At 40.1% G+C, this 20,873-nt stretch overlaps 1 protein-coding gene and 1 long non-coding RNA gene across 19 annotated transcripts in view; one reads left to right on the forward strand and one right to left on the reverse strand.

Moving 5' to 3' along the window:
- The window catches only part of LOC139357089 (uncharacterized), a 60,349-nt gene that overhangs the window by 28,229 nt on the left and 11,247 nt on the right, over positions 1–20,873 (forward strand). The window contains exon 4 of one of the 2 annotated variants that reach the window (XR_011609706.1): positions 2,013–2,227. This is a non-coding gene — a long non-coding RNA (uncharacterized lncRNA). Of the gene's footprint in view, positions 1–2,012; positions 4,136–20,873 lie in introns of those variants that run through there. The other variant, XR_011609705.1, reaches the window with a different exon arrangement.
- LOC105492641 (zinc finger RANBP2-type containing 3) overlaps positions 1–20,873 on the reverse strand; it is a 294,136-nt gene that overhangs the window by 23,592 nt on the left and 249,671 nt on the right. For 16 of the 17 annotated variants that reach the window (XM_071072653.1, XM_071072657.1, XM_071072651.1 and 13 more), the window contains 3 exons: positions 6,496–6,910; positions 4,129–4,329; positions 620–711 (listed from right to left, as the gene is read on the reverse strand). In XM_071072653.1, coding sequence (XP_070928754.1) covers positions 620–711; positions 4,129–4,329; positions 6,496–6,910 — 708 coding nt within the window. The remainder of the gene's footprint in view (positions 1–619; positions 712–4,128; positions 4,330–6,495; positions 6,911–20,873) is intronic. The other variant, XM_071072652.1, reaches the window with a different exon arrangement.

The following is a 20,873-nucleotide window of genomic DNA, read 5'->3' on the forward strand; positions in this document are numbered from 1 at the left end:
TCATCTGACACAAGCTTCCTAGCATTTACTCAACATGAATGGGCAGGTCTAGGCTTCTGTAAAGACGCTGCTGCTCCTGCTGCTGCAAGTGATCAGTGCAGGATTAACATTTATGGAGAGTTCATGTAGGCCAGGCACTGTCCTAAGTGCTTTACAAGACTCAGCTCATTTTATCTTTGCAACAAATCCTGTCTGCATTTTATTTTTTATTATTTTAACAATTTTTAATTTTTAAGGGTACAGAGTAGGTTTATATACTTATGGGATGCATGAGATAATTTGATACTGGCATACAATGTGTAATAATCACATAAATGGGGTAAACCACATTTTACAGTTGAGGAAATTGAAGCACACAGCAGTTGAGTAATGTGTCCAAGATTACATACTAACAGATTTGAACTGAGGCAGTCTGGCCCTGAAGTCTATGTTCTTAAAGACTGTGTGGTTTTACCTCTCATTGTCTTTAGATTTAACACAGAAATTTGAGAATTAGCTTTAAGGAGGAAAATAACTAGATGCTTATCTCATTGTTAATAAAATTAAGTATCTCCACTGAAAAGTGAAAAAAGGAAGTCTTTTTTTATGTTTCAAGTTACAGACTCTGCATGACGCTTACCTTAGTATAGATGTGAATCCGGTCAGTATTCCTACTTGCACAAAACATTAAGGTGTCATACACTGGCAAAGTGTCTGAACTCTTCAACTGTTCTATTAAAGAAGACAAAAGAGAACCTGAAGGCTTATCTACTCTCTACCTAAAATAGCTTATTTAAATCATGTGTAGGTTAGAATGATGAAATAGCTATATCAAAAATATCAATATATTTAACAAAAAGTAATTGTCTAGCCTTGAAATAAAACTACCACAGTAGGCCATTGAAGAGCATATCGGCTTATATGGTAACCAATTGTTTTACATTTTTGCTAATGACCTAACAAGAAACAAACAGATTCAGAATTAGCTGAAAAAATACAAGTTAGGTAGGCATAAGGAAGAATTTCCACCAATAAGAGCTGTTATTGGTCTTGAAGTTTAGACTAATCTATTCCTTTTGCTAGAGTAGATTTGAGGCTGAATAAGCACCATTTTGATTATTAGCAGCAACATCGCTATATTGAGGGCCACTTAAATGCCTGATTCCCTGGAGCCTGGTGCCTGACATTCACAAAAGAAGATAAGTAGACAAGCTTCTTTTCTGATAATCTCTTCTTATTTAGCCCTTTCTTAGTCCTACTGTCCAATATATTTTGCAGGAGATACAGGATTATCAATGCAGGTCTAAATAATAATTAGAGTTAACATTTAGTGAGCACACACAATGTGCGAGGCACTGTTTTAGGTACATACAGTAATACCTTTCAGAAATAAATAGTGCATTTTACATAGGAAGAAACTGAGGCACGCTAACTTATGGTCACATGCCTAGTAAGAGGACATAAAACCTGCAAGCTGGCTCCAGAGTCTGTGCTCTTACCTTCTCTCACAGTTCCTCAGTGATCTTTTAAAGTACTTTCCCAGACCTAGAAGTCTATGATTTGTTTGCCATTCTACTTGGCAATGTCATCATACTATTATTTTTCTAATCAAGGCACTGACCACTTTACAAACCTGATTTATGAATTATTCCCTTATTTTGTAAATTGAAAAATGTACTTTAACATCTCTGAAACTGGCATGTCTTACAGTCAATAACAACGATGGCATTTTACAATCATTGCTGGCCATGTGGCAGTTGTAAAACAGTTGTCTTTGCCTTAGTATGCATAAGCTGAGTCATAGCTGTAATACTATTGTCACTTCTACACTACACATGAGGTATATGCATTGTTGTTACTATATGTATTGACTTTATTACCTTTAAAATGTCTTTAAATTTTTTCACTATGATTTGGTATTGAAATGAAAAGTTATCATATATACCATAAAACTTGGATACAGACCAGGAAAGCATAAACTTGATATGTGTATCACTGGAGGAATAACCAAAATATCTTATTTTCTTGTAAAGGAATAATGGAGTGCTTCATGGTACCAAAGGAAACGAGAGCTCTGCAAATAGAGGAAGATGTCTTACATTTGGTTACTGAGATGTTCAAAAGGGTTGCCTATTACATGCCAAAGAAAGCAACTGACAGCAGGAGAAATTGCCAAATCCCTCAGAGCACATGAAAGAAATGCCAAAGCAACAGAGGATGATGTGGCCTGGTCTGGGCTAACATTAAGGTATTGTGTCATAGCTTAATTGGCAGTTTTCTTTGAAGAACTATGCATTAATGCTTAAAGATCAGAAGCCATTCTTTGATAAAAATAACTGTAACAATTCCAAATCAGTTGATATTAATTCTTGATAGCTATCAGCTACATTAGGGAACATATTTTTCTTTTCAGTGTTGCCATGAAGTGTAAATTAATGATTTGAGACTATAGATAATGCACCTATGGTTATTCTTCCAAACTCCTGGAATTCCAGAGAGAACAAAACTACAGTTCTAGAGTAGTACATATCACTCTGGTTCTAAAAGAGCATATGTAGGTAGAATAAGCATTTAACATAGTGTGCTTCCTTTGTTTTCTGTTTGTTTTTCATTGAAATTCATGTTAGTGGAAAGATGTGAAGCATACCTCTTATGTGGAATTCTCAGCCCAATGATCTGAAAAGTCAAAAAAGGGAAACAGGAATAGGTAAGGGGTAAATGCTGGCATTGTCTGGAGTGAATGAGGCCAAAGCAAATTTCATTGGCAGAACAGAACTTCAAAGTGATTTCTTTTTTTTTTTTTTTTTTTTTTTTGAGACGGAGTCTCGCTCTGTCGCCCAGGCTGGAGTGCAGTGGCCGGATCTCAGCTCACTGCAAGCTCCGCCTCCTGGGTTCACGCCATTCTCCTGCCTCAGCCTCCCCAAAGTGATTTCTAAAAAGCATTTGTAAGTACAAGCTAACATGTTTTCATCAAGAGACCAACGTACAACTAACAAGCCAATATTTCCCTGCCATAGATGAAGAGATCCATAGCCCCGTTGATGACAATTGCCAGGTGTTGGTTCCTAGTCTGCTATTTAGTTCACTGAGCCATATGCTGTCCCATAACCAGAGTTTCATCAGCACTTGAGAGTTTCTCACAGTAAGATAAAGAAAACTAGAGACACCAAAGAGTATAACCCACCTGAGTCTACACTGTCTACTTAAAAGCTGTTAAAATGAACAGACCTAAACAGATCCATTCCAAGATATTCTTTGGGAAGACCTTGAGGAGTTAGAAGGAAGGCTGAGAGAAGAAGAAAGGAGGATGCCTTGAGCTCAGAAATTCTTAAATGAACATTTCATTTTAAAGCTATGAGTCAGACTCTAAATTGTATTAGTGTTTAATAGCAACTAACTTAGAAGAAAAACTTCAACAGTCTCATCCCAACTATTGGGTTTGTGTTAATAAGAATATCAACCTGTATGTTACTATGGTCACTAAATGAGTAACAAGGAAAATAACCCAAAAGTACTCAGTCTCTTGCCAGCTGGCCCATAAATGATAGTGAAGTATGACATACAGGCTGGTATTTGCTAACCATCACAGCTATAAATAATGAAAGGAATCAACCAAAAAGTAAATAAATCTGAAACACTGTATGGTTGGCTCCAAATGCAGTCATGATTCATACAGTCTTGACATCATGTTCCCTAAAAACATTTTCTTTAAAATACTTTTTAAAAAATATGCTAATTAAGTGCAACCATTTACAACAATTTTTGTGTAAAGGATTAATGATATGCTAAGTGTTAGTTAATTATCTGTCAGTCTTACTGTTTTGTCCAAAGCACCTCCCAAATATCAAAACAACACCCTTACTGTGTGAATGAGCTAGGCTTGGTTGAGGCTGGGCAACAGGCCTGGTGGCAGCACATGTAGCTATTTATCGGTTTTGCTCTATGTGTAATGTCTGAATGCCAACAGACATACTCAGCTCTTCCAGCCATCTGGTGTTTAAGTATGTAGTTACAAATGGTTGATATTTTTTAATATAAAAGAGAGTAAAAGGAACCTGGAACAAGGTAGTAATTACTAATCTAATAACAGTATTATGTGTGAAAGTATATGGTTATTACTTGGATGCTAGAAATGGAAACAAGACTTACCATTACCTTGCTGGGATGTAAGTCCATCTTCTTTCTCAATTTTTGATGTCTCTTCCTTGCTGTCAGCCAACTGGTCAGGTTCTGACTGTGCAAGGGCTTTTTTTTCACAGTCTGAGATAGTTTGAACCTTTTTGGAGGTGTCTTTCTGAGAATCATCCTCGTTTTTATCCTGGATATGGTTGAGGCTATCTATTTGCATAACTATTAAAATAAAAATTATTACAAAAATGTAATAATTTACATTTAAAAGTAAAAAGAATGTAACAGGTAGGTCTTATAGAAAGAAACAAAGTGAATAATGTTTATTCATATGTTCAAAACATTTATCAGGAGCCTACTATATGCCCAGTACTATTCTAGATGCTGAAGAGACAGCAGGAACAGGACAGAGAAATCCCTGCATTCTAGACTCCATTCTAAATGGCAGAGAATGACAATAAAATAAACAAATAGGTAAATAGTATATTTTCAGATAAAGACACAACTAAGGTTTTTTTTTTGTAAGAAGGTTTTGGAGAGCACTCCTATAGCAAAAGTCATGAGGACCAAGCTCTGAAAGGAGTCCCATTTGAGCTGAGAGCTGTTCATGGATCTAGGAAGCTTCGACTCGGGCCTATATTCTTGGTCTAAATATTCTAAATGTAACTGGAAGCCATTAAAGAGTTTTAGGCAAAGGAATAAAGGATCACTTTGGCTGCTGTGCACTGAAGGATCAGATTAATATGGAGACTGTTGAGGTCTGGGAGAAAGATAGTGGCTTTAGAGTAGGATGGTAGCAATAAAGATAAAGTGGTTGGAATCAAGATTTATTTGGAGGTTACCTGATGGGTTGAGTGTGGGAGGTGAGCAAGAGACCAAAGATACAGCCCAGGTTTTTAGCATGATGTAGTAAAGAACAGGGAGGAGAAGATTTGGGTATTAGATGTGGTAGCGGTAGAAATATAAATCTAATAATTATATTTTTATATATAGTAATATCACTGTTACATAGACTATCTATTTCTCTCTAATCAGACTTTCATATTCACAAAAGGTAGTTTTTATTTTTTTAAGTTGCTTGAGAGATTCCTTATTAAATCCCAGGTCTAGAAATTTTCATTGTTGCTCTTGGTATCACAAAGGAAAAATCAGAACTATAAAACCCATATTAAATTATGACTTTTGTTGCTAAATCATTCAACTTATACATTTAATGTGAACTGACATTATTTCATAGTCACAATAGAACTTATTTTTATTGCCTGTAGCAGTTGGGAATTGCATGGAATCATGCTAATTGTGACAGAGATATTACATGGAATAAGCATGTGATTCCAATTTAGTTCACAGACAACAGGTGCCCACATACAAATATAACCACCACCCACATGGCAGACTTGTCAATTTTGGTAGAAGCACCCAAAGTGAAAGAGGGAAGACTCAGCTCCTCCCTACATTTTCCTTCAAATCAAAATTCAGACAGAGAGAAGAGCAAGGCAGGAGGAAGGAACTGCAATATCAGAATTTATATCTTAGCTGAGTCTTTGTCAATGCCAATATTTTGAAGAATTAATGTATGATGCAAAATTAGATGTGTACAATTATTACAAATGATAAAATAAAATGTGTACTTCCAGTTTCCAAAACTGTCAGCTTGGCATTTTTATTACTATAAAAATGCTCTATAGAATTGGAAACAAGAATACGGACGTATGACAACCATGGGTATTAATAATCATTTCAGAAACTAAACATCAGAAAATGGTATCCCATGCTATAAAAACATACTTGAGGTATATTTATGATTTCTAACTTTAAAATAATATGTTTTAAAAAAGAATAAACTCAAAAAAGCCAGACATCAAATCGGTTCACAAATGAAGACTGATCCATAGAGCAATTTTGATGCTTTGAAAAGCAAAAACCATGGCACAATGTATACTGACTAGGCAAAGAAGCGACATTACATTATTTTGCTATTTAAACATAAAAATAATCCACAATTTCCTTAAAAACAAGTATTAGCTACAGAGGAGAGAAAATAGTAAGTCTATGAGTATAAGGCATATTTGCTACCATAGCAACAGAGCTTCTATTCCTGCCCACTGAATTCATATCCTGCTGACATTAATCAGAAATGTCCATTTGTGCCAAATTAATGCCATATCACAGACGTTTGGGGATATACATTCTTGACAGAACCAGGAGCTTTTCACATTCCACAAGGGATAAATTCATTCTTCACTATATGAAGCTCTTATTCCAATTTAAAAGCTAAAGTTGTGCTGAGTCACACTATCTGTGGATAACAGCAGTCTCTATAAGCACAGGTTATCTGAAGACACCACTAACAGCCCTTACCTCCATGGTCACCTTCTATATACTCACCAGCACTGCCTTGAGGATTCTCACACATTTCGCAATAAGGTAACACTGAATTATTGATATATGTGCAGAAACGACACTGCCAGCCCTCTACAGGAAAGGCTGGGGTGGCTGACTGGGCCTTGGCCTCCTGGACACTTTCCATGAGTGGAGTTCTGATTTCCCTGGACTGGGATGGTATCTCTTCCGAGGGACTGCAGTGGTCATCTGAGGTGGCCAATTTCAATCTTTTAGTTTCAGGTTCAACATCACTTTCATAATCGATGGTATCTCCTGCAGCTGTTTTTGTAGGGTCTGATGACACTACAGTATTTTCCTCCTGGAATCTCTTTGATTCATCACAGGAGGTCATCAACTGTCTTTTTTTAGGTTGTGGTAAAAAAAATGATCGAATATCATGCTGTTTTTCTTTTTCGAACTAGGAAAAGCAAACAGTAGTTATCAAAGTAAGAAGCAATCTAATATGTTCTTCTTACATAAAAGAGCTTAACAAAATATTTTAATTAACCATATTGCCTTATCCTTTAAATACCTTTTGGAAATGAATTCATATATACATACATATATATGTATGACTCTTCATATATACATACATATATATGTAAAACATATCCATGTACTTCCTGTGTCTTAACTTTTTTCTTAGCACTTATTGTGTGCCAAGCATTTTACATATATTAACTCATTTAATCCTCATGTCAGTTCTGTGAGGTCAATACTATTATTATTATCACATTTTGAAGGAGGAAACTGCAGCTTTAGAGAGGTAAGATAACTTGGTTAGAGCAGTTATATAATAAAAATATACTTAATACATTACCCTAAATGTATGTCAGGGGAAAAAAGGCAATTGTGTATTCAAATATTTCAGGACAATCAAGGACCTAAAAAAACGCTTTCACACCCAAGCTATAAACACAATGTTCATACATAATGTTATTCATATGAAAATGTTTTCTTGACCAAGAAGCATCTTGACCAGGAAGCTGTTAATTAGGCTGGGTGTGGTGGCTCATGCCCATAATCCTAGCACTTTGGGAGGCTGCGATGGCAGGATTGCCTGAGCCCAGGAGTTCAAGACTAGCTTGGGCAACATGGTGAAACCCTGTTGCTACAAAAAAAAAACCCAAAAAACCAAAAAAAACCCCAAAACAAAAATTAGCCAGGAGTGGTGGCGTGCACCTGTAGTCCCAGCTACTTGGGGAGCTGAGGTGGGAAGAATGCTGGAGCCTGAGAGGTTGAGGCTACAGTGAACTGTGACTGTGCCACTGCACTTCAGCTGAGGCAAGAGAGTGAGACCCTGGGGGGGAAAAAAAACAACAAAAAAACCTGTTAATTAGGACAGCTTCTTTAGTAGACACATTTTAATAATAACCTTGTTTTCAAGAAATGTATTTTTTTTTAAGAACAGCTATACCATTGCATGTTTTTCATCTTTTCAATGTGTGAATCTCAGTTTCCTATTACAGAAAGTAGGATACCTGTCTCCATGGTTTATTAGCTACAGTGAGGGTAAATTAAAGGATTTAGTTTTAGAGGTGCAGTTGGGAGCTATGTTAGAAACACGCTGTGGCCGAATATATTTTCAATGATGGTCACACCAATTCTTATGTCATTTCATATGCTCTTCTTACAATGTGACACTGACATGCCTCCATTGAGAGGTGGGATCTATGTTCTTCTTCCTTGAACCTGAGTAGACCTTTGTAACTGTCTCACCCAACAGAATGCAGTTAAAATAATGCTGTGTGACTTTTTTTTTTTTTTTTTTTTTTTGAGGCAGAGTTTTTCGCTCTTGTCGCCCAGGTTGGAGTACAATGGTGCAATCTTGGCTCACTGCAACCTCCGCCTCCCAGGTTCAAGCAATTCTCCTGCCTCAGCCTCCCAAAAGTAGCTGGGATTACAGGCGTTCACCACTACGCCCAGCTAATTTTTGTATTTTCAGTAGAGACGGGGTTTCATCATGTTGGCCCTCGTCTTGAACTCCTGACCTGAGGTGATTCACCCGCCCTGGGCCCCCAAAGTGCTGGGATTATAGGCGTGAGTCACCATGCCCAGCCGATGCTATGTGACTTCTGAGGCTAGGTCATTGAAAGTAATATGGCTTCAACTTGGCTGGCCCTCTGTCACTCCCTTTCTTTCTCTCTTGGGACACTTGCCTTGGGAACCTAGACACCATTGGTGTGAGGAAACCCAGGCCACATGGAGAAAGCCTGCAGTGTTCCAGTTGACAGCCCCAGAAAAGCTCCCAGGTGACAGCACCAATTGCCAGACACATGAGTGAACAAGCCTTCAGAGAAGTTATCAGCCCCTAGCGTGGGTGTCTTCCAGGAAAGGCCACAGTCATCATGGAGGAGACATGTCATCCCTGTTGTACCCTGGTTGAATCCTGCACCCATAGAAACTATAAGAAATAATACATGGCTATTGTCTTAAGACACTAAGTTTTGGAGCAATTTGTTATGCAGTAATAGATAACTAAGACAGACCCTGTAGATAATGATAGCAAAATACCATATATTATAAATGATATTTTACAAAGTGAATATTATCTGTACTTCTTAGTGGTACTGTATGAGAAAGAATTATACAATTCATAAAAACAGAAAGATTAGTGGTTACCAGAGGCTGGAGGGGAAGGGCAAATGGAGAGTGATTGCTAAATAATTATAGACTCTCTGGGGTAATGGAAAATTTTTGGAAATACTGGTGGTGGGTGCACAACACTGTGAATGTAATGCCACTAACTGTACACTTAAAAATGGTTAAAATGGCAAATTTTATGTTACCACAGTATAAAAATTAAAAAAAAAAAAAAAAAAAAAAAAAAAAAAGGAAGCGAAAAAATAAGGAAGGAAAATTTAGGCTGTTCCCTTATTTGTAAAATTAAAACATGTTATCGGCCGGGCGCAGTGGCTCAAGCCTGTAATCCCAGCACTTTGGGAGGCCAAGACGGGCGGATCACGAGGTCAGGAGATCGAGACCATCCTGGCTAACACGGTGAAACCCCGTCTCTACTAAAAAATACAAAAAAAACTAGCCGGGCGAGGTGGCGGGCGCCTGTAGTCCCAGCTACTCGGGAGGCTGAGGCAGTAGAATGGCGTAAACCTGGTAGGTGGAGCTTGTAGTGAGCTGAGATCCGGCCACTGCACTCCAGTCCGGGCGACAGAGCAAGACTCCATCTCAAAAAAAAAAAACAAAAAAAAATGTTATCATAGGGAAAAAAACTCTCCCCTACCCCACTACTCCAAATAATGTAGAACTCTTATTTTGCATGGCTAATTTATACATTCTCAAATACTATAAAAAGTTATCTAATTAGTTGTGAAATATACAGAATTCAGATAAATATAAAGAATGAAATCATTAACCACGAGATATGATTTTTAAAACAATGCATAAGGGAAATTAAAGAAAGGGTCGGTCAGACGTAGTGGCTCATGCTTGTAATCCCAGCACTTTGGGAAGCTGAGGCGGGCGGATCACGAGGTCAGGAGTTCGAGACCAGCCTGGCCAACATGATGAAACCCTGTCTCTACTAATAATACAAAAATTAGCTGGGTGTGGTGGCATGCACCGGTAGTCCCAGCTACATGGGAGACTGAGGCAGAAGAATCGCTTGAACCTGGGAGGTGGAGGTTGCATAAGCCAACACTGCACCACTGCACTCCAGCCTGGGTGACAGAGTGAGACTCCATGTCAAAAAAAAAAAAAAAAAAAAAAAAAAAAGGGTGGAGGAAAGCAAAGAGATTAATAGACTGATGAAGTTGGTGTTTTAAAAAAAAGGTAACAGGCTGAGTGCAGTGGCTCATGCCTGTAGTCCAGTTCATTGGGAAGCCAAGACAGGAGGATTGTTTGATACAAGGAGTTCAAGACCAGCCTTGACAACATAGCAAGATCCTGTCTCTACAAACAACAGAAAAATTAGCCAGGTGTGGTGGCGTGTGCCTGTAGTCCTAGCTACTTAGGAGGCTGAGGAAGGAGGATTGCTTGAGTCCAGGAGTCCCAGTCTAGGCAATATGGCAAGATCCTATCTCTTAAAAACAAAAAAGGTAACAAAGAAACAAATAGAATTAAACATTTAAAGAAAATATTCTATTCTATACAATAAAACTGCAAAGAGAGCTTGCAGAATTTTGAAAATACTAGCAAATGTTCAGCAAACATGAACAAATTCTATCAGCTATTTCTAGTTAAACCATACTGTATTTCCAAGAGAGGTAAACTTTCTGTCCTTGCCTATCTAGAAATGAGTTGATTTTGTCCTCATCCTTATTCAGTAGTTTTGCTGGGCATATGATTCTCCTCGAATCCTTCCTTTCTGAGACAGGGTCTTGCTGTGTCACCCAGGTTGGAGGGCAGTGGTGCAATTACAGCTCACTGGAGTCTTGACCTCCTGGATTCAAGTGATCCTCCTGCCTCAGCCTCCCAACTAGCTGGGACTACAGGAGCATGCCACCATGCCTGGTTAATTTTTGTATTTTTTGTAGAGGCTGAGTTTCAACATGTTGCCCAGGCTGGTCTTGAACTGCTGAGCTCAAGTAATCCACCTGTCTTGGCCTCCCAAAGTGGTGTAATTACAGGCATGAGCCACCCACCATGCCTGACCTCTCAAATCCTTAAAGGCATTGTTCTGTTTCTTCCAACATCTGTTGATGCTGAAGATGTTGTTTCTTGGTAGGCTGCACCTTTTTGCTTTCTTTTAGGGCTCTTCAGGAACTTTTATTTCTGGTGTTTTAAAATTTCACAGTGATCTACCTCTATATAATCTATATTCATGTGCCTTTAAAAATTCTGCTCAGCACCGAAGATACCTTATTTTGAATACTACTATCTTTAGCTCTTGAAAATTTTTATTATTCTTTGATAGTTCCTTTCTGTTAATTTTCTCTTTTCTCTTTTCCTGGCATTCCTATTAGTAGAATGTTAGACTTATACATTTATGTCTCATCTTTTACTATATTTTCCTTCTTTTTGTCTTTTTACCCTGTAAACTCTTAGTTTTCCTCTACTTATCTTTCAACCCTTATTATTTTAGTTTGGCAGTTATATTTTTACCATCTAAAAGTTCCTTGTTATTCTCTATTTTTTTTTAACCATATTCTCATTTTATTTTTATAGGCAATATAATTTCAAATCTGAAACTACTACTTAAGAGTTTTTTTTTAATTATCTTCAGGATCAATCTGTGTATTAGTTTACTTTTGCTTACCTTTTTCATGCTATAGATTTTCTCTTCAAATGTCTAATGACCCTTGATTGTCCCTTCCTTGAGGGATGAATGGGGAATAGGAGGGTTCCTGAGAACTCAGGACATATGGGGCTATCAGCAAGATCTGATGGGACATGCTGATTGAACATGAGGGATGAGGAAGATGCAGGGGCCTAGAGTAATCCTCAGACTCCTAGATTTTTGACTTATAACATGGTAGGGATGATATTTTCAGTTACTGCAATAGAAAATACAGAAAGATAAATAGGTTCATTAGAAGACCAAAAAACAAGAGATAAGGAAACAAGTTCACTTTTAGAAATGTATGAGAACTAGTGGTACTGGGGTAGAGGATTCCAGGAAGCAGGTTTGGAGTCCATGAGAGAGTCAACTGAGGCCAGGCATGGTGGCTCATGCCTGTAATCCCAGCACTTTGGGAGGGTGAGGTGGGCGAATCACTTGAGGTCAGGAGTTCCAGACCAGCCTAGCCAACATGGTGAAACCCCAGCTCTACAAAAAATACAAAAAGTAGCTGCGCATGGTGCGCACGCCTGTAATTCCAGCTTCTTGGGAGGCTGAGGCATGATAATCACTTGAACCCGGGAAGCAGAGGTTGCAGGGAGCCAAGTGGTGCCACTGAACTCCAGCCTGGGTGACAGAGAGAGACTCTGTCTCCAAAAAAAAAAAAAAAAAAAAAAAAAGAGAGAGAGAATTGGATGTAGGTATTGGAGAACAATCATGGACATGCAGGTGGATAAAATCATAAAAGTGGATGTCATGCCACATAGAGGTAGTTCACAAAGAAAAGGTAAAAAGGACAGAAAACAAGGGAACAAAATTAATGGTCGATTGAGTAAAAGATATCCAGAAAAAAACTCAAAGCAAAAAATCAGAAGAGTGATGGCTTTAGTGTGTGTTTTGGTTTCCCATTCATTATAGTAGATGCTCAGTAGGTACTTTCTTTTTTAATTTTTTATTTTTTTAAAGAGATGGGGTCTCAGTGTTACCCAGATGGGGCTCAAACTCCTAGGGCACAAGCAATCCTCCTGCCTCAGCATCCTAAGTAGCTGGGACCTACAGGCGTACCACTGCACCTGGCTTTCAGTAGGTACTTCCTTTTTTTTTTTTTTTTGAGACAATCTTGCTCTGTCGCCCAGGCTGGAGTGCATTGGCGTGAGCTCACTACAAGCTCTGTCTCCTGGGTTCACGCCATTCTCCTGCCTCAGCCTCCCGAGTAGCTGGGACTACAGTCGCTCGCCACTACGCCTGGCTAATTTTTTGTATTTTTAGTAGAGACAGGTTTTACCGTGTTAGCCAGGATGGTCTCCATCTCCTGACCTCATGATCTGCCCACCTCGGCCTCCCAAAGTGCTCAGCAGGTACTTTCTTTCAATCAGATTAACTTGTGTCCTTCCGTCCTGGGAAGTTTTCTTAAATTATTTTTTTCTTCCTCTATCTTATCTTTCTAGACCTCCTATTAAGAAAAAAGTTTCTGAACAGATTGTTTAATTTTCTTCACTTTTTCTATATCTTTGTTCTACTTCTGGGTAATTTCTTCATTATCCTTCTTTCTTTCCTTATTTAATTATTAATTTCTGGTATTAAAGTTTTAAGCTCTAAGAGCTTGTATTCTCTGATTTTTCCTTTTTCTTATTCTTGTTTCATGAGCACAATATTTTTACTTCTCTGTGGCTACTGATGGTAGTTTTTTGTTTTGTTTTTACATTTTCTTCAGCTCATTACATTGTCTCTGTTGCTTTTGTTTCTCATTCTTGGCTTGGATGTTTGTTTTGGTTTCTGTTTTTCACATGAGAGGTTATCCTCAGTGCCTGGTGGCCTTTTGTTATCAACTGATATTTAATAAGATGCTAAAATGCCATCAGGAGTTCCACATGGGAGACTTCACTGTAGCATCATCACCGACTCCTTTATGATCTCCTTCAGTCTCCACAAGTTTTTGCTTGGTCTAGTCAGTTTCTCCACAGACTCCACAGACGACACAATGTTAGCTACCACCCACGGAGCTGGTCAGAGAAAGGTGCTAAAGAGACCAGGTGCGGTGGCTCACGCCTGTAATCCCAGCACTTTGGGAGGCCAAGGTGGGTGGATCACGAGGTCAGGATTTAAAGATCAGCTTGGCCAAGATGGTGAAACCCCGTCTCTACTAAAAATACAAAAATTAGCTGTGCGTGGTGTCGCGTGCCTGTAATCCCAGCTACTTGGGAGGCTGAGGCAGGGAACCCAGCAGGCAGAGGTTGCAGCGAGCCGAGATTGCGCCACTGCACTCCAGCCTGGGCGACAGAGTGAGACTCCATCTAAAAAACAAACAAACAAACAAACAAAAACTTACCATTAATTAAGGAATCTTTCTTAATCTGTTTGTTTTCAATTTAATGCCTTAACCATAACCTCAACCACCTCTCTTTCTATACTTAAAAAAATTTCTTTTTTCTCTCTGAAGCAGGGTCTCACTACAGTAGTGCGATCACAGCTCACTGCAGCCTTAGCCTTCTGGGCTCAAGAGATCCTCTTGCCTCAGTCTCCTGAGTAGCTGGGACTATAGGTGCATGTTGCCATGCCTGGTTAACTTTTGTTGTTGTTGTTGTTTAGACAAGGGTCTCCCTATGTTGCCTGGGCTGGTCTTGAACTCCTGGGCTCAAGCGATCCTTCTGCCTTAGCCTCCCAAAGTGCTGGAATTAAAAGCATGAGCCACCATGCCTGGCCTTAAATTTTTTTTTCTTAAGAAGAGCAAATAAAACAAACTGATGTCAGCATAGCTATATATATAAAATGTGTAATAGTCCACTGTCATCTATACTGAATAATGTTTAAAAAATACTTGAATCTTTTGTCCCATTCTATATTTTAAAGAATCTGTTTCTTTAATGACTTATATCTCCATTTTCCCACCAAAAAAACCCAAAAAACAAAAAAACAATTGCAACATTTGTTAAAACAAAAGAAACCTTCCCAACAACAAAACAGAACAAAGAAGGCTGAGTGTGGTGGCTCATGCCTGTAATCCCAGCACTTTGGGAGGCCAAGGCAGGCAGATCACTTGATCTGGTCAAACAGATCAAACCAGCCTGGACAACATGTCAAAACCCCATCTCTACTAAAAACACAAAAATTAGCCAGGTGTGAGGGCTCACGCCTGTAATCTCAGCACATTGAGAGGCCAAGGTGGCCAGATCACTTGAGGTCAGGAGTTCGAAACCAGCCTGGCCAACACAGTGAAACCCGGTCTCTACTAAAAATACAAAAAAATTAGTCATGCATGGTGGTGGGTGCTTGTAATCCCAGCTACTTGGGAGGCTGAGGCACGAGAATCACTTGACTCCAGGAAGTGGAGGTTACAATGAGCTGAGATTGCGCCACTGCCCTCCAGCCTAGATGACAGAGCATACTCCATCTCAAAAATAAACAAACAAAACAACTAAAGAAACCTCCGCCCCAAAAAAAGAATTCTCAGGGCCTTCATATACCAGCTTTACAGCTGATCTTCTTAACTAAGCTATTTAATTAAGCTATTTTAAAAATAACTTATTTTACTATTTAAGCAATGACTTATTTTGGGAAAATAGCATTTGAGAATTCTCATTATGTGCTGAAGGCAGGTTGAGAGGTAAGGTTAGTAGTGACTGACAGTATGAGAAATTGATGCATACTTCTGCCATTATGGTAGTTTATGAACAGTGCATGGGAGTAATCAGTATAGGTGATGTTCTAAAATAGAACATTACACTTAAGTAATAAAATTAAGGCTTTAGTACATAAAATCCAGAAAACAAGGGAAAAGGTAGAAAGGAAATTATTTTAATAATATTGTGAACCAAAAGATACTCTTAAGAATACAATGTTAGCAAAAGGAGAGGACAAGATTAGCTATGGCTAATGTTATGATGGCTAAACTGAACAATGATGAATGCTGTCACAGGAAGTAAACCTTACAAGTTAGGGTCCTGGCCACAGGGCTGCCATAAGCTGGAAGGCCTAAAAGGAGTAAGGATTTCCTACTAGGTAATCAGTGAGAAACCTGATCCATGTCATCAGTTGTGCTTTCTGATCGTAGCCTCTGGGCAATCAGCAGGAAGTTGACTGATGAGGTCTCTTTGACATTTAGCAGCTATGACTAACAGAAAAACAAGTGAGAAAATCTCTTTGATATATTCTAAAGATAATTATACCTGCTGGATGAAAACAAAGAGGGGCTCCTGGTTTACTGAAAATGATTTTTTGCTTTGTTTTTTTGAGACAGAATCTCACTCTGTTGCCCAGGCTGGAGTGAAATGGCACAATCTTGGCTCACTGCAACCTCCACCTCCCTGGTTCAAGTGATTCTTGTGCCTCAGTCTCCTGAGCAGCTGGGACTACAAGCATGTGCCACCATGCCTGGCTAGTTTTTTGTATTTTTAGCAGAGACAGAGGCCGGGTGCTGTGGCTTACACCGTAATCCCAGCACTTCAGGAGGCTGAGGTGGGCGGATCACCTGAGGTTGGCAGTTTGAGACCAGCCTGACCAACATGGAGAAAACCCATCTCTACTAAAAATACAAATATAGCTGGGCATGGTGGCACATGCCTGTAATCCCAGCTACTCGGGAGGCTGAGGCAGGAGAATCACTTGAACCTGGGAGGTGGAGGTTGCGGTGAGCCAAGATCGCATCATTGCACTCCAGCCTGGGCAACAAGATTGAAACTCCGTCTAAAAACAACAACAACAACAACAACAACAACAACAACAACAACAACAACAAAAAACGAAAAGAAACAGGGTTTCACCATGTTGGGCAGGCTGGTCTTGAACTCCTGAGCTCAGGCAATTCACCTACCTCGGCCTCCCAAAATGCTTGAATTATAGGTGCCAGGCCTGAATATGAGTTCTGAATTTGGAGTCTATAGGCTTCTCACAAGACCCTGGATGGTCTTCTGTGAGCTTGGGAAGCCCCTGAAATTGTCATTTTTCTGCATTGTGTGTGTTTTGTGGGGAGCAGTTCTTTATTGTCCCCATAGTTTCAAAAATTCAGGACCCACCAAAGGCTGGGTTTAAGAGAGTAGAATAAAACATCTGGGGCCGGGCACGGTGGCTCGCGCCTGTAATCCCAGCACTTTGGGAGGCCAAGGCGGGAGGATCAAGAGGTCAGGAGATCGAGACCATCCTGGCTAACATGGTGAAACCCTGTCTCTACTAAAAATACCAAAAATTAGCCGGGCGTGGTGGCGGGCGCCTGTAGTCCCAGCTACTCGGGAGGCTGAGGCAGGAGAATGGCGTGAACCCGGGAGGCAGAGCTTGCAGTGAGCCAGGATCACGTCACTGCACTCCAGCCTGGGCGACAGAGCCAGACTCTGTCTCAAAAAAAAAAAAATCTGAAGATGCACTTGTGGTTTTAATAGCCCTCTTTCTTTTGTTTTCTTCTTTTTGTTTTTGTTTTTGTTTTTTTGAGACAGAGTCTCACTCTGTTGCTCAGGCTGGAGTACAATGGTGTGATCTCGGCTCACCGCAACTTCCGCCTCCCAGGTTCAAGCCATTCTTCTGCCTCTGCCTCCCAAGTAGCTGGGATTACAGGTGCCCGCCACCATGCCCCGCTAATTTTTTGCATTTTTAGTAGAGACAGGGTTTCACCATGTTGGCCAGGCTGGTCTCGAACTCCTGACCTCAGGTGATCCGCCTGCCTCGGCCTCCCAAAGTGCTGGGCTTACAGGCGTGAGTCATCACACCAGCCCTAATAGCTTCATTTCTTTCCTTAATTTTCTGCACATAAAGAGGGATTGATAATTTATATGTGAATATACACATGCATGGTGACACCCTTTTTAAGGAGAAGCAAATACATGAACTCTCTTACATAATTCATGAGAATCCCTCTGGCCTCTTTGAAATAATAATTTTTACAAACTGAAGAATGCCAGCACAGAGTGCTGTGCAGGCACAAAATGTGCTAGCTGAGCTCATCTGTCTGTCACTGTAACTGGAGTTTGGATAATTTCTCATAAGACTGCAAATGACAAGTAGGGTCACACAATCAAAAAAGAGGGAAACTGTTGATAAGGTAAGTAGAAAAAGCACATGGATTTGAATGGCTAGGAAATTACTATACTGGCAGGACCCAAAGGTCACATAGGTCAGTTTAAAACAAAACACATTATCCTTGATTTTTTTTTTTTGAGATGGAGTTTTGCTCTTGTTGCCCAGGCTGGAGTGCAATGGAACGATCTTAGCTCACTGCAACCTCCGCCTGTCAGGTTCAAGCAATTCTCCTGCCTCAGCCTCCCGAGTAGCTGGGATTACAGGCACCTGCCACCACGCCCGGCTAATTTTTTGTATTTTTAGTAGACATGAGGTTTCACCATGTTGGCCAGGTTGGTCTCAAACTCCTGACCTCAGGTGAACCACCCACCTCAGCCTCCCAAAGTGCTGGGACTATAGGCATGAGCCACCGCGCCTGGCCATCCTTGATGTTTTAAGACAGAGACATATCACCATCAACTCATGGAGACTCAAGCAGGTATTGGGAACATGTGTGGTTTATAAAAGAAAAAGGTGACCTTAAATAAGATACTAATTTGTAGATACAGATATCAAATATAAATATCTGTAAGATGCTTCTAATGACTCTTCTTTGTCCTTTTTTGTTAATTTTTCATAAAGTGTTCTCTTTTAGTAGAGCTGGCAACACTGCTACAGCTGTTAGTAGATTCACTGACTAAAGAATTTGGGGAAAAGGTAGTAAGAAATAACTGCAAACAGAATGCTTTCCAAAAAAATGCATATTTTCCAAAAATGTTAGATTCATCAATAACATGACTCCCTGCTCCTTAGAGGAGGAAGAGTGATCTAAGCCTATGGTAATTTTTATCACAAAACTTATGAGGAAAATATAATTACAATAACATGCCCATGTCATAAGGAAAGTGGAAGATAGAAGAACATATTCCTCTCTTCAGTTATACAGCTGAAACTCAGTTATTGGGTTCCTGTCTTTTGTTCAATATTGTTTTTGAAAAACAAAAGAAAAATACTGCTTTTGGTGAGAAGTACTGGGAATACAAACTGCAAAATGCTTAAGATGGCAAAAATGAACGTTTTTATCTGGAAAGTTCAGAGTCCTAATCTATTTGCCCTGTTTTTCACCATAGCAAACTACTGGTCTTTACAGACAAATCCCCTGGCCATGATGATAGGATTAAAAGTCAGTTATTAGAACTGAAGGAGAGGGGAAAAAAAAATCTAGTAAAACTCATAAAAAATAAAGCACTTCAAAGCTTGGTGCTATTCCAGGGAAGCACAGGCTACCAACAAAAGCACTGATGTCAGGTTTAATAGACTTTGATCAAAGGGCAGCTCTGGTAGGAACCATTACTGCCTCATGTCATTTGGCCCCTGTTCCTGAAAAAATTAATAAACCTGTTTTACAAATGGGTGATTGGGACATCATGCTGGTCTCTTGAACCATAGAGGATTGATGATTGGAACTGGAACTAAACAGCCCTCATGAGCATTTGTAAACAAGTCAACAAGAGTCTGTTTTCAAAGGAGATAGAGTGACACAAGTAGGGTTTTAATCATCTAACTGAAAAAATAGATTTAAATTATTCTAAGAAAGAAATGACTGTTTTTTTTTTTTCAGATTTTCCAAAATGTTTATTCCCATACAGCTGAATAAAATACTGACAATATCCACTCTTAGGCACAACTAGTGTTTCCCTGCAGGTAGACAGAAAACAAAACACACAAAATAAAACACATTTTGATTTTTTTAAAAAACCCAAAGTAGTAAAAAATAAAATGCTACTACTACTTATTATTTTTTTTTTTAGAGACATGGTCTTAGCCAGGTGCGGTGTCCCATGAAGTGGGAGGTTAGACTCCTGTACATATCTCTAGGAAAGAGGCTGAATGCAGGTGGATGAGCAGCAACAGCCTGCAGGCCCCACTTCCACGGCAACTCACTTCCATGACACCTCTAAAATTCCAGTCAGCTACCAGACGCGGCACTGCATCTCCCTAAGAAGGAGGTCCTGAGGGGAGGGGCTGGTCGCCATGTTTGCTGTTTGCACCTTAGCCGTTCCAGTCTTCCCGCTTTTGGACAGTCCAAGCGGAATGGAGTGTGGAGGGTAGAAGGGATCCCCCAGCACAGCACAGCTGCTCTACCAAAACGTGGCCAGACTGCTTTTTTTAAGTGACTCCCCAAACCCATTCCTCCTCACTGGACAGAACCTCCCAACCGGGTCACCAGCTACCTCATTCAGGAGCCTCTGGACCAGTAACAGGCCTGTACCTTCCTGGGAGGAAGCTCCAGAGGGCGGGATAAGCTGCCATCTTTGCGTTTCGCGGACTTCGCTGGTGATACCTCTAGGTACTGGAAAATCCGAGGTGACTAGGGACTGGAGGGGCCCTCAGCATACTTCAGTAGCCCTACGGAAAACTGGCCAGACTGTTACATGGGTGCCCATTCCCATATCTGCTCATTGGGTAGGTCTTCCAAGCCTGGGGCTCTAGCCATCCCCCACCAGAGCTATGCAGCCAGTAGATGCTGAGCCAGTAGCTGCTCAGCAACTCCCTGTACAGAGCCTCCAGGCCCAAAAGTATAAAAGCCCTGGGAGACAACATAGGCAATACCATTCTGGACAAAGGAATGGGCAAAGTTCTCATGACAACACCAAAAGCAATCTTAACAAAAGCAAAAGTTGACAAGTGGGATCTAATTAAACTTAAGAGCTTCTGCACAGCAAAATAAACTATCAACAGAGTAAACAGACAACTTACAGAAAGGAATAAAGTATTTGAAAATTATGCACCTGACAAAGGTCTAATATCCAGCATCTATACGAAACTTAAACAAATTTACAAGAGAAAAACAAAAACTTCCATTAAAAAGTGGGTGAAGGGCCGGGCGCGGTGGCTCAAGCCTGTAATCCCAGCACTTTGGGAGGCCGAGACGGGCGGATCACGAGGTCAGGAGATCGAGACCATCCTGGCTGACATGGTGAAACCCCGTCTCTACTTTAAAAATACAAAAAACTAGCCGGGCGAGGTGGTGGGTGCCTATAGTCCCAGCTACTCGGGAGGCTGAGGCAGGAGAATGGCGTAAACCCGGGAGGCGGAGCTTGCAGTGAGCTGAGATCCGGCCACTGCACTCCAGCCTGGGCGGCAGAGCAAGACTCTGTCT

This window comes from Macaca nemestrina, chromosome 11 (assembly GCF_043159975.1).
Source record: "Macaca nemestrina isolate mMacNem1 chromosome 11, mMacNem.hap1, whole genome shotgun sequence".
Classification (NCBI taxonomy): Eukaryota; Metazoa; Chordata; class Mammalia; order Primates; family Cercopithecidae; genus Macaca; species Macaca nemestrina.